The 13,676-nt window shown below is 44.1% G+C and overlaps 3 protein-coding genes across 3 annotated transcripts; 2 read left to right on the forward strand and 1 right to left on the reverse strand.

Annotated features, from left to right (window-relative positions):
- The first annotated feature begins 751 nt into the window (after positions 1-751).
- LOC124173628 (histone H4) lies at positions 752-1,146 on the forward strand. The gene has a single exon (XM_046553050.1). It carries the CDS (start codon positions 775-777, stop codon positions 1,084-1,086), a length of 312 nt encoding a protein of 103 aa, XP_046409006.1. The 5' UTR covers positions 752-774; the 3' UTR covers positions 1,087-1,146.
- An 857-nt stretch (positions 1,147-2,003) lies between these two features.
- Positions 2,004-8,287, reverse strand: LOC124173614 (histone H2A-like). Its single transcript, XM_046553035.1, has 2 exons — positions 8,155-8,287; positions 2,004-2,492 (listed from the first exon to the last, which is right to left on the reverse strand). The coding sequence occupies exon 2, from the start codon at positions 2,429-2,431 to the stop codon at positions 2,057-2,059; it is 375 nt and encodes a 124-aa protein (XP_046408991.1). The 5' UTR covers positions 2,432-2,492; positions 8,155-8,287; the 3' UTR covers positions 2,004-2,056.
- LOC124173620 (histone H2B) lies at positions 8,257-8,721 on the forward strand. The gene has a single exon (XM_046553041.1). The coding sequence runs from the start codon at positions 8,310-8,312 to the stop codon at positions 8,679-8,681; it is 372 nt and encodes a 123-aa protein (XP_046408997.1). The 5' UTR covers positions 8,257-8,309; the 3' UTR covers positions 8,682-8,721.
- Positions 8,722-13,676: the final 4,955 nt, after the last annotated feature.

Below are 13,676 nucleotides of genomic sequence, written 5' to 3' on the forward strand. Positions count from 1 at the left end.
ACCTGAGAAGGCCCTTTCTTTGATAGGTATCGCGCCATCTTCCAAATGGAGTTGTCGCTAACGGAAAGAGAATTAATTTTGTTCATCCATAATTCCCTACGATGTCGTCCAATTTCTTGCTTCACACGAGCGGCAAGGAAATTGTAAAGTCTTCTGTCAGTGACGTCATGTCTCCGAATCCAACGTCTACGCACTCGGTTTCGTTCCTTCATGAGTTCTAGGGTATGATCGGGAAGGATATTTGGATCGGCCGGTGGCCGGAAATATGGAAGGGAAGAAAGGGCATGGGCGTCAAGGAGTTTTGATGTTATTAACTCGACATGCGCGTCAATTGCATCAGGAGTGGCTGAGTTTGGGATAGGAATTTGGGAAAAGGAATCGTTGGAGTGATTGACAAAAAATTGCCAATTCGTTTTCGCTGAAGGCGAAGGAATGAACTCTTCCGGCGAACACCAAATATGCATTTGGATTGGAAAGTGGTCGCTTGAAAGATCGTCAATTACTTTGGGAGTGGAAAGTCGGTGGATATTTTTAGTCACACAGAGATCGAGAATATCCATGTTGCCGAAGGTATCAACATGCGTCGCCGAGAGCGGCACTTCGACATTACACTCGCCATCAGAGACAAAACTATTAAGAATCATCTCACCACAGCCGGAGAGGTGGTATATATACGCACCGGAGGTTGGACGAATCAAGGGTATAAAAGCCCGTTAAAATTGAGGATCGTCGTCGTCGTCGCAACCACGATTCTCTCACCGAGACAGCAGCAACATGACCGGACGTGGCAAGGGAGGAAAAGGCTTGGGGAAAGGAGGCGCCAAGCGTCATCGCAAGGTTCTTCGCGACAACATCCAGGGCATCACCAAGCCGGCCATTCGCCGTTTGGCCCGCCGTGGAGGAGTCAAGCGTATCTCCGGACTCATCTACGAGGAGACCCGCGGTGTCCTCAAGGTGTTCCTGGAGAACGTGATCCGTGACGCCGTCACCTACACCGAACACGCCAAGAGGAAGACCGTGACCGCCATGGACGTCGTGTACGCCCTCAAGCGCCAGGGACGCACCCTGTACGGATTCGGTGGTTAGATTTCCATCGCGGCAGCAGCCCATTACATCTGGCAGCTGCAGCATCATCGAATAACAAAGGTCCTTGTCAGGACCATAGAACATGCAGGATATTATTTGCCATTGCTTACACTCGTCGCAATCACAGAAATGTGATGTCATCGATAATACATGAGAACTAAGGTACTGGTTGAGTAAAGAAAATAAAATGGATGGAATTGTCACATGACAAGTTACTATTATGCGAGTAAACCAAATACTTTCATTCATATTGAAAGTTGATTGAGTAAACTGCTGAGGGACGATCAATATGTTTCTATTTCTTAATCCAACCCATATTACCGACTTCAACAATAATGGTCACTAAGTGTTCTATTTCCGGTAGTTATTGTTACATTTTAAAGCGGCACAAGCCGTTAACAATGTCGTCCATTGATAGTGTTACTTAGCAACGACCAAACGCCTTCGTCGATTTTCAAACTATTCTTCGACCGAATGCGGTGATTATGACACATTGTTAGACATCGCCTACCTGTTGCTAAGAAACGCACTGCTGCCAACATATTTTCAAACGGCTACATAGTATTCGGACTTTTTGGATATCCATTCAAATGTTCCTTTTACAAGGCGAAGCTATGGTATTGCAACATGTTTTTCCCCCATCATAATACTAATCCCTTAATTACTGTTCATTCATCATCACAGTTTCTCTAACTCTGTTTTTTCCACAGAGCTTTTTCTTCGGTGTTGGTATGCTTTCGTCACACTTGCTATCGTTCTATTATGTTATAATTTTCAAATTTTATAACCACTTGACAACTCGATCCACGACCTCTCCACCAGAGAAACAGAAAGTAATTTCTAGACTTTTTATGTGCACATTCTGGGAAGAGTACCAAATTCTTTGACATAGTCGTAAGACTGACAGACCTAGATGGTTTGCGGTCCTAAAAAGGACCATTTTTTTATTCTCTTCGTAAGAAGAGAACGCTTAAGCCTTCTTCTCGGTCTTCTTGGGCAGAAGCACGGCCTGGATGTTGGGCAAGACACCACCCTGGGCGATGGTGACGCCAGACAGGAGCTTGTTCAACTCCTCGTCGTTGCGGATGGCCAGCTGAAGATGATGGGGAATGATCCTCGTCTTCTTGTTGTCACGGGCAGCGTTGCCTGCCAATTCCAGGACTTCGGCGGCCAGGTACTCCATGACGGCGGCGAGGTACACGGGGGCACCGGCACCAACGCGCTCGGCGTAGTTGCCCTTGCGGAGCAGACGGTGGATACGTCCCACGGGGAACTGAAGTCCGGCCCTGCTGGAACGGGACTTGGACTTTCCCTTGACTTTGCCTCCTTTTCCGCGTCCAGACATGTTGAATCGAGTTGCTTTCGGCGGTACGGTGTAGACCTCTCGACGAAATGTTGATTAGAACCTAACGCATTAATTGATGCGCCGAAGGCGCGATTATAGCTGTACCGGTGAACCCAATTCACCCTAACCAGCCAGGTTACATTAGAACAATTTTTGTGCGCAGTTGTTTGTGTTGTGAGGGTAGTGATTTGTTTGTGTGAGCAGAAACTTAAAACTATTGAGGAGGTAGATATTTAAATTGGGATTAATTTAATACAATATTACATAATAACAGGTTATCTTTACCTTGATGATAAGGAGTTTGTTACATTTTGCTATGGATGATGAGGGTGGAGTTACTTTACTCTCTTTTTATACATCTTTATATTTTTTTTTTTTATTTTATGTTTTCTTTTATAATTTTTTATTTTTGTTTTCCATATTTTATCATTTTTTTTTCCTTTCTTTTCTTTTTATATTATTTAATTTTTTTTATTATTTTATTTTATATTTATTTTTTATTTTTATTTATTTTTTTTTCTTTTCTTTTCGTTTTATAATATCATCATTAATTGTTAGATTAGATATGACATTTTTTTTTTTTTTTTTTTTTTTTTAATTAAACTTTCTATTGAGAATTACATATTGTAATGTCTTTTTACAGTATTACTATAAACCGTTAAACGAGGTGACTAAATCTACAAGAAGGAAAGATACAAGATAGACTCATAGGCGAGTAATTTGTTGAGGCAGTTTGTATGTGGTGAGGGTAGTTGGGTCATAGTCCCATAAATCTGTAATTGAAGTGTTATGAGTTGCCCCGAGCCTGGACTTAAAATTGTTGGCTAATTTAGAAATGAATTGGGTTACTGTGGGAAGGTTGTGAAATTTAAGAACGTCTGCGATTCTGACATATCTAGATAAGTTTAGGAGATGGCGAAGGGAAATGTTTTGGAAGCTTTCCAATTTACGTCTTATTGTTGGGGAGAGTGCAAATATCTCGCAGCCATATAGAAGAGTAGGTCTAACCGTGGAGGTGTAGAGTTTGACTCTGCCGCTGTGAGAGAGGGGGGAGGTTTTGGAGCATAGTGCGACAATTGCCTGTCTAACTCCTCTGGCTTTGTTGGTGCAGTATTTCAAGTGAGGGTTGTATGATAACTTTTCGTCTAGCAGAACTCCAAGGAATTTGTGGGTTGATGCTCTTGGTATTCGAGTTTTGTTTATGAAGGGTGATGTTTGTGGTGCGAATTTACGTCTTTGTGAGAAATGAATATGTGTGCTTTTGGCGGCGTTGATTTTTATTTTCCATGTTTTTGTCCAGTTGTTGATGTGTTTTAAGTGAGTGTTAAGTTTGTTAATGTTGGTGTCTCCCCGCCGTGACGTCGCCGCTATGGCGGTGTCATCAGCGTACATGTGAAGTGAAGTGTTTGATGTATGTGGCATGTCGTTTACGAATAGTGTAAATAGTAGTGGACTGAGAATTGATCCTTGCGGAACTCCTGCCTCCATTGGTCTGAGGGATGAATGTGTTTTAGCTTCGGCGACTAGGAATTGTCTCTTGAGAAGGTATTCCCTTATGAATAGTATGTCAGGAAGAGGTAGTTTTATTTGATTAAGTTTGAATAATAAGCCTTTATGCCAGACTTTGTCGAATGCGCGCGCAACATCTAGGAACACCGCGTCCGTTACAAGGCGGCGGTTGAAATTATGGCTTATTTTCTCAACAAGTCTGAGTATTTGGTGGAGGGCTGAGGTGTGTTTTCTAAACCCATGCTGTTCGGGTCTGATTATGTTGTTATCAGCGGTGAATGAGTCGAGTCTGTTGAGTACTAGGATTTCAAGTATCTTGGAGAGATTTGATAACAGGGATATAGGGCGAGAGTTGCCCGGGATTTTTGGGTCTTTCCCTGGTTTGGGAAGAAGAACGACTTTGGCTTTTTTCCAGGTTGCAGGGAAGTGTGGAAGATTGAAACAGTGGTTGAGTAGGTTAGAAAGGAGAAGGGGGAATTTTGGACATCTGGCGGCAAATCTGAGTTGAGAGTTACTGATATTGTCGAGGCCTGGAGCTTTTTTAACTGGGAGAGAATTTAACAGAGCTAGGATTTCGGAAGGAGTGGCAAGAGTGATGCTGGCGTTGGAGCTTAGAGGCAGATTTTTCGTAAAGTTGTTGACCTCAACTTCAATTGGTGAGGAGGATTTGTCCAGTGACATGGTCATTTGTAGATGATCTGCTTGAATCTCGACTTTTTTACTGGGATCGAAGATAAGAGTAGAGTTTACTGATAAGGGATGGTACATAGTTTTATTTGTTTGTTTTAAGGATTTAACAGTTTTCCAGATGGGTATTTTGCCGTTAGGGACAGGGTTGTCAAATGTTAGTTTTTGTATGTGTCTTTCCCAGTGGTGACGTTTCACGATGCAAATTTCAGACTTGACTTGAGTAGAAAGGCGGTTGTATAAGGTCTTGTCTAGGGGATCTCTGTGGATTTGCCATAAACGGCGAGCAATGTTGCGGCGCTTTATGAGGTCGACTAAATACTGGGGGTGTTTGTCGTGGCATTTGTTACGGGGAGTGAATGAGCGTGAGGCTCTTTGTTTGGCTGAGTTCAGAGCGGATGTAATAAGGTTGACTTGGGTGTCAATGGTTGCAGGGGTTGGAATTTCAATAGTGTTGATTTTAGAAAGGGAGTCATTGAGGTATGTGATGTATTTGTCCCAGTCCGTGACGTTCATTTCGGATGGTGCAATGGGGTAATAGTGTAAAGGAAGTGAGAAATATAAGGGGAGGTGGTCAGATGTGAAGGAGTAGATTACAGAGGGAGTGAATGAGGTTGGGAGATTGTGAGCAAGACCAAAGTCAATCACGTCACATGATTTTCGGGCATAGTGAGTAGGGGAGAGTGGAGCTAAGATTTGAAAATTTTTGTTTTTTATGTAGGAGTGTAAGATTTTTCCGTGCTTGTTAGACGTGTTACTATTCCAAGCTGGGTGTTTGCAATTCCAGTCGCCGAAGTATATGCCGTTTTGGGTGGAGAACAGGTGATCCAGATCGTCCACTGAAAATTTTGTGTGTGGTCTGCGGTATAAAGAGTAAAGGTGTAACGGACCGTCTTTAGTGTTTATCGAAATACCAAGAGCTTCGAATTTGTTTGGGTCAGGTGAGTTTAGAAGGGCGTGGGGAATGTGTTTACGGATTAGGATGGCTACTCCTCCGCCTCGTGTTAGGCGGTCCAGTCTGTAAGTGTTGAAGTGTGGTGCGTATAACGATTTGTTTGGTGTCAGGTGAGTTTCCTGTAACAAGATAATGTCAGTGTTGTTGTCAAGGGCGTACTGGAGGAGTTCATGTTTTTTAGCCAGTACGCCGTTGCAATTCCAGGAGATAACGTTTAGTGTATTCGTGTTTTTTTGGTGTGTGTTCATGATTGGTCCTGGAGGAGTAGCAGTTAATTCAGGAGGAATTGTTTCTTTTCCACTTTTGAGTGGAGGGAGGAGAGGTGGGTGCTAATGTTGCTGAACCACGTGAATAGTTCGTTGTCAGCGGGTTGTGGAGTGGCGGATGGATCAAGTGGAGGGAATTCGTGAGCGGAGGCGGCGGCGTATGAACGAAGTAGTGAGGGAGGATTGGGAGTGGTTTGGTTGGTTGAGTTTGCTAGACGTCGGGCTGCCATAGCGGCTTTTGCCGCTCGATGTTTTTCACACCCTCGGTAACTGGCGGTGTGATCAGAGGTGCAGAGAGCGCATTTGGCTGGTTCCTTGTCAGTTTTTGTGCATTCAGACGACATGTGGTCGCCTGCGCATTTCACACATTTAGGGGGGAGGCAGCAATGGTTCTTGGTGTGACCTATGGCCTGACACCTATGGCATTGAACGGGAATGGCTGGTTTTTTGAAGGTATCTATTTTAATACCGAGACCAACAAGATGGTTGATTGCCATGAATTTGGCTGCGTCTATTGTGTGTTCTGTTATTACATGGACAACCTTTGTTGGGTATTTGGGGACTGAGGTATGACCTAGGTCTCGCTGCATTTTAGACGGTCGGGTGGAGAAGATTCTGGAGCATGAGATTACAGGGAATCCTAGATTTTGTAGTTCGGTTAGTATTTCATTGTCATCAACTGAGGCGAATGTACCTCGCAGAGAAAATTCTCTGCGCCTGTTTTCTTGCAGGCAGTATGTGTTGTAGGGGATATTTAGGTTGTTCAATGTTGCTTTGGCTGCAATGAAGTCGGCTACGTTAGAGCACTTGATAATTGCAGAAGAGTTCGATGTAGCGTGGGAGATTGGAGGAAATTGGCAGTTTTTAATTAAATGGGCATGTAGAACTGGCCATTTGGAAGTATCTGCTATTTGAATGGGGGGAATTTTCTGTTTTTTATTGACTGCCATCGTTGAGTGAAGCTCCTCTTGTGGGGTGGATGCATTGCAATCCATTAGATCGCCTGTTGTGGGGTTGACATTGGTGCTTTTAGCGGCCATTGTGGTATTTACCGTGTTAGGAGGTGTAAGCATGTGATTGGCAGGTATGGATTGGGTACCAGAGGGCGTTTTTGCTGATTTTGTGATTTTGGCCCTCTTAAGGGCCTCTACTGGAATGGCTTGTCCGAGGGCCTCGGGAGTGGTATCGTTGGACTTGTCATTGTGTGGGGGTTCAGTTTCAGTAACAATCTGGTAATTGGCCCTCTTAAGGGCCTCTACTGGAATGGCTTGTCCTAGGACCTCGGGAGTGGTATCGTTGGAATTGTCATTGTGTGGGGGTTCAGTTTCAATAACAATCTGGTAATTGGTCCCCTTAAGGGCCGTGTCACTTATGGCTTGGTTAGGCACAGTGGTGGGAGTTTTTTGTCTTTGGGGTTTAGGTACTTGGTTGGTGGTCGCTTTTGACTTAGAGTTGGATTTTTTGATCGTCGTTTTGTTGTTGACGTCTTTAGTATTGGCGCTGTCGCCATTGACTTGTGCCAGAGGGGCAAATTTGTTTTTGTCAGCAAATATGGGTGTGATTGTGATTTGCTTTCCGCGGTTACGTGCGGAAGCCGACTGAAAGGTAGAGTCCAGACTCTGACATGGGGCCTGCGCGGACCTTCTCTGGCTGGCCGGGTTTGCTGGCGGGTTTAGAGTGGTTGGTGTAGGAACAGATGGTGACGCGGCCGGAACTGGGATGGCCGGAGTGGAGGAATTCGGGTTTACTGCTGGTACCGAGTTGAAAAAGGTCCCCATAAGGTCCTGTATGGCGTCTGCCGGCAGTTTAGCGAGCAGTTCCTTTACTGTCCGCAGCATGGCATTGGTGTCCTCAGCGGCTGATGACGCAGAGCTCATTGGGGCCGCCATGGACTCCATGGCGGCCTGATGGTAGCGTTGGGGAGGGCAGGGAGGGCTGTTTGGGGTCCCTAATAAGTGGACCCGGCCGCTTTCCCCGGGGGTGCAATGGGCGATTCTAACGGCCCAGAAGCCCGGGTACTAACGGCCAGGAAGACCAAGGGAATTTGCCGCAGGTGAAAAGACGCCACCCGAAGGTGAGAACCGCGACGGCTACGCCCAAATTTAGGTACAGGCGCAGCCAGCCGCAGCCCTTCGGGCGCTCTTTTGGCGACTAGGGAGTAGGCGTTTAGCCGATTGCGTTGTCTTCTTCCCACAGGGGGTTGCGTGAAGTCCGCGGCCGGAGCAGTTGATGGCGCGGCTTCTTCTGGGGTTGCTTCTGCCCAAGGTTTCAGATCGGAAGGCTCAAGCGTGTTGACGTTGCTCAACCGTGTCTGTGTGGCTTATACATTTTATGGCCTGCCGCTGGCCGACTGCTCCGTCTACTCGACCAATCCGGTGTCGGCGAGTCCCGACTTCACGGCATATAATAAAAATCTAGCCAAAAATTTTCATTCTCGCTGCTACGCAACGTTGGTACCAACATGCCACCCAAGACTAGCGGAAAGGCTGCCAAGAAGGCCGGCAAGGCCCAGAAGAACATCTCCAAGGGAGACAAGAAGAAGAAGCGCAGGAGGAAGGAGAGCTACGCAATCTACATCTACAAGGTCTTGAAGCAGGTCCACCCTGACACCGGTATCTCCTCCAAGGCCATGAACATCATGAACTCCTTCGTCAACGACATCTTCGAGAGGATCGCCGCCGAGGCTTCCCGTCTCGCTCATTACAACAAGCGCTCCACCATCACCTCCAGGGAGGTGCAGACCGCCGTCAGGCTCCTGCTCCCCGGTGAACTGGCCAAGCACGCCGTGTCTGAGGGCACCAAGGCTGTGACCAAGTACACCAGCTCCAAGTAAATTACTTGGTAGCGCCCCAACGGCCCTTTTTAGGGCCCTACATCATTCAGTGTGATGTTTCCATTGCTTACTTCAACGACAAAAACGAAGTTCCACTTTAAAATTCACAACGGTAGTCCATATCTCATTTTCAGTGCTCAGAAGGTCCTAATTGTTATGATTACTCCTTGGTTGCCATAGCAACAGATTGTTGATCATTCATCAGTTATTTCATTCCAACAGTCGGTGATTGTTGGCGTCGCATTGTCAAAGCGAAGTGTGACGGTGTCTCCGGGCTCTCTCAAATGTTCAAGTTCAAAAATCGTTTTTCCACGAGCATAACAGATACAATGTTCCCACAAATTAATAATTTATGCAACATTATTTTCTCTTTCCTTATCTTCATGGCAGATGTTTTTCCTTTCCCTCTATCGCGTACATGAATTTCTACTATCGCTATATGTAAAGTCCTCCGTAACGTCTCCACAGTTCCTCGTTGCATGACAATCCGTCCAGTGCGTTCAAATTTTGTCTACTTGCAGCCGCACGAGACGATCGTTAACGTTATTTCCTTGTTATGACAACAAAAGGCACTTTGTAACTCAGAAAACTGGTGGGACTGTTTCTCTTACGTCAAACCGTTTGTCCGTTATTCCATCATTTTCAGTTCACTCCATATTCCACGTTGGCAGCCCATTGTAATCCATCTTCGAAAGCCTCTACTTTGTCACGGGAGGTCCGCGCTTCAGCTGTCTTCCTTTCCGCAACATTTATGAAAACTAACTCTTACAGATCCATTTCCGAAACTGATACTTTTGAAATGGAAATTTTTTATGCGCCGTTGATGCTCAATTTCATTCCTGTATGACATTTCACTCCAAATTGTTACAAAGTCAGATAGTGAACTATCGAATCTAATCACCGAATGAGTATAACATTCTTCAAAAGCCATACATATCTTCGCCAACGGCCATACCGGACGGACGTGTCTGCGACGAGCTCCGTCGACACGCTCGAGCGCACACCGAAGCGAGACCGGTTTTCTCTCTGCCCGGCGTTTGCTTAGGCATCGCCGGGCTCCGCTGGCCTGGGAAAAGGCGATCGTGTTTTGTTTTTGCGATCTTGCGGCGCAGTTTTTGCGCTTTTAAAAGTTGTTTTTTGCTAGTGCGCGGAAACGCGACGGCGTGAAAGTCTGTCAGTATGCCGACAGAAAGAGTAGCAACAATCAAGATAAATCTTGCGGAAGTGGTTAACGATTTAACGAGCTATGAGCTCATGATTTTCCTTGAAGAAGAGTTGGGCGTGAAGGACGAAGAGATCGTCGGGATTCAGTTTGGACCATTTAAGAAGTCGGTGTTCCTCAAGATGGTAACCGAGGAAGCGATGCAGAGGATACTTCAGGAAGCGGAAGGTCTTGTGCCCTACCCATCCAAACATCGAAAAAGAGGACTCGTGAGAGTAGAGCCGGCCACGCGAAGGGCATCATACGTGAGGATATGCATGCTGCCCTTTGAGATCACCCGAGAGCAGGTATGTGGTGTTTTGGGAGACTACGGAAAAATTTTGGATTATTCTGAGTCAAGATGGGGGGGAGAGCACAGATTCAAGAAATGGAATGGAAACCGATCAGTTAAAATGATTGTAGAAAAAAACATCCCAAGTTATATTAATGTGTCTGGGGAAAGGGCGGTGATATATTATGATGGGCAGATTCAAACCTGCTCCAGATGTGGTAGCACCGAACACTTACGTATTAATTGTCCAAATTTAAATACTGTGTTAAAAAGGGGCTATAGTGATGCCGCAAAGTCAATCACAGTAGAGGAGGAAGAGGAGATGGAAGTTAGCTATAGACAAGCTGATTTTGGAGGGGAAGGGAGTGGTATTAAAACACTGGGTACAATTAAAAAGACAAGTGCAGGGAGTGAGGGCTTGGTAAATAAGGACTTGTCTCAAGAGAAAAAAAAGGGGGCAAGAAGAGGGGAAAGGGGAAAGAGGGAAGGGAGAGTGAGGAATCTTAGTGGTGTTTCGGACTCATCCTCTTGCACGAACGGTGATTTAGAAATTATAAGCAAAGATCAAAATGTCACTAAAAAAATGAGAATTGACGGGAAAAGCGTGGAATTTTCCATGACGCGAAATAAGGTACCTGGCTTTCAGAACCGTTTGGGGGAGGGTAAGGAGTCCTCGAGTGAGAAGGAGGGGGACTCAGACATTGGAATTTTCCACATGGACTGGGTCACTGGAATGGCAGGGGACGGAGGGGGAGAGAGGAAAGAGTGTGTCTCGGCCGACATAACGGGAAATCCTGGTGGTGAGAAGGCGGAGGGGAAGGGAAGTGTGTGCGGGGAGGAAAGTGCATCTGCCGTCACGCTTGGTCGACCGCGGGAGAAGCCGGGTGAGGGGAAGGAGGAGTGCGCTCTGGCCGCCACGTGCGTCGAGCTGCGGGATGGGAAGGGAACGGAGGGGGAAAAACCTGTTTATGAGGAGAGTGGCGTTTGTGAGTTGGTCGCTGAGGAAAAAGAACTCCGAGGCGATCAGCTGTTGAACGAGAGAGTCGAGTCCAAAACAGCTGAGAATCGTGAAGAAACGATCTCAAAAGTGGATCATAAGGATGATGATTATTGGGATAAACAGAAAACGAAAAGGAGAAGTGCTCCTATAGTCAAGGGCTTAGTTATTAGGGATTCTCAAAAGAGTCCTAATGAATAAATTAAAAGTCGGGTCCTTAAACATACGCGGTATATCCGCATTGAATAAGGTGCAGGAGGTAATAAATTGTTTCTTGGTGAACAACTTTGATATCCTATTGTTGCAGGAGGTTATTCCTGCTGATTGTTGGAGTGGTTGTATTGCTAATTGTAAATTTATATGTAATTCTAACGGTAACAGGGGAACTGGGCTTTTATTTAAAAATAATTTGAAACCTATTGATGTTTGTTTAAGCCCGGACGGTAGAATACTAGTAGTGGAATTTAAATTTGTAAAAATCATAAATGTGTATGCTCCGGCGGGCAGTAGATTGTACAAAGAGAGGAAAGAGTTCTTCTCAACTACCTTGCCTTTTTATTTAAATGGGTTCACGAAAAAGACAATTTTGGGGGGAGATTTTAATGCGATAACAGAGGCAAAAGATAGTTATAATAATGATAAAAAAATAATTTACCCGTTGAACAAAGAATTAAAAAGTTTACTCAACACTATAAACGCAGTAGACACAAATGAGCTAGTAGACGCTTCAGAAAAAATAGATTATACTTTAATCACAAGAACATATGCCACGAGAATAGACAGATTCTACCTCCGAAAGAACTCGGATGTTAGCCTGGAGACACAGGAAAGCCTCTCAGTAACATGCAGTGACCATAACTTGGTCATTTTAAAAGTATCAATAAATAACAACCTTTCACATACGAAACTGGGCCGTGATAAAAAAATAAATATTAATCTTTTGCAGGACAAAAATCTGCAAGAGATCTTTAGAAATAAATGGAGAGAGTGGAATTGCAGATTTGAACATCTAAACCCGGGGTTGAAATGGGAAATCTTAAAAACAAAATCAAGGGAATTTTACGCTCAACAGGGTGTAAAGAAAATAAGGAATATTAAATCTTTGCTAAATTTTTATAAAAAAGCCCTGAGAGGCTGTCTCAGCTTAAGGGATAACCTAGAGATGGCATATAAAATAAAAAAGAAAATAGAATACCTGGAGAAAGAAAGACAGGACTTTTGCACTGTTAAAAACAGTAGGGATTACATGGAGGGAGAAAATAAATCTTTGTTTCACTTCGTGAGAGAACATAAAGAAAGAATGGAAACAGAAATAAAAAGTCTTTATAGCCCAGACGACAACATTACATTAACAGATGAAAATGAAATAAAAGATTTTGTGTGTAATTATTTCCAAAATACGCTCTCGGTGGGCAGTAAAATTGAAAAGAAAGACTTTACCTTAGAGCATAAACTTTCTGAAGATGGAATCGAAAATATAGAAGGGGATTTTACGTTGGGGGATTTAAGGGGCGCAATTTTGGAATTAAAAGCAGGGAAAGCGGCAGGAACTGACGGCCTTGGGTCGGAATTTTACATAATCTTTAGTACTTTAATAGAAAACAGTTTATTTGAGGCCCTCACCTATAACATTAGGAAAGGTGTTTTAACAAAGTCCCAGAGAGAGGGGAAAGTAATTTTGATTCCAAAATGTAAATCCCCGAAAAATATAAAAGATTATCGCCCAATCACTGTTTTAAATACGGACTACAAGGTTTTGGCAAAAATTATAAAAAATAGAATAATGTTAAAGAGTGAAGAATTCATGCATCCGCTACAATTTGCGGTTAAAACAGGAGGTGACAATATCATTACCGCAACGGGAATAATTAGGGACATTATAACATCAAAGGATACTTTAGAAGAGGGGAATCTACAGCTGATAGGGGTAGATTTTGAGAAAGCTTTCGACAGAGTAAACATGGATTTCCTCTTTGAGGTTATGAGGAAAATGGAATTTCCGACTAGTATCATAAACCTAATAAAAACCCTATATAATGACTCCCAGGTAAAAATTAAAATTAAACCATCGGTATATACAAATTGGATTCCAGTCCAAAAATCTCTGAGGCAAGGTTGTCCTCTCTCAATGTTGCTGTTTTGCGTTCAGCTAAATCCCCTGTTGGATATGCTGATGCAAAGGGGGCTGGGAATACGCATTGAAAATAGAATGCTGCCGGCAATAGCATACGCTGATGATGTGACCATTTTGGCACGGGAAGCCCAGCATCATAGTATAATAAGTGAGGTTTTGGAAACATATTGTAAAATGAGTGGAATGAATGTGAATAGAGATAAAACCAGTTTTTTAAATTTAAGAAGTGAAGGTACCTTCTGTACCAACTTTTGGAAGGAAAACGCAACAATTAAAATTTTAGGGATTCATTGGGAGAGGGATATTGGGAATACAGTGAGGAAAAACTGGGAATTCCTGAAAAATTATATGGTAGGAGAATGCTTTCGATT

This window comes from Ischnura elegans, unplaced genomic scaffold (assembly GCF_921293095.1).
Source record: "Ischnura elegans unplaced genomic scaffold, ioIscEleg1.1, whole genome shotgun sequence".
In the NCBI taxonomy this organism is placed as follows: domain Eukaryota; kingdom Metazoa; phylum Arthropoda; class Insecta; order Odonata; family Coenagrionidae; genus Ischnura; species Ischnura elegans.

Bases quoted from the DNA above. Each gene is read 5' to 3' on its own strand.
- LOC124173614 (XM_046553035.1), bottom strand. From the start codon at position 2,431: ATGTCTGGACGCGGAAAAGGAGGCAAAGTCAAGGGAAAGTCCAAGTCC.
- LOC124173620 (XM_046553041.1), top strand. From the start codon at position 8,310: ATGCCACCCAAGACTAGCGGAAAGGCTGCCAAGAAGGCCGGCAAGGCC.
- LOC124173628 (XM_046553050.1), top strand. From the start codon at position 775: ATGACCGGACGTGGCAAGGGAGGAAAAGGCTTGGGGAAAGGAGGCGCC.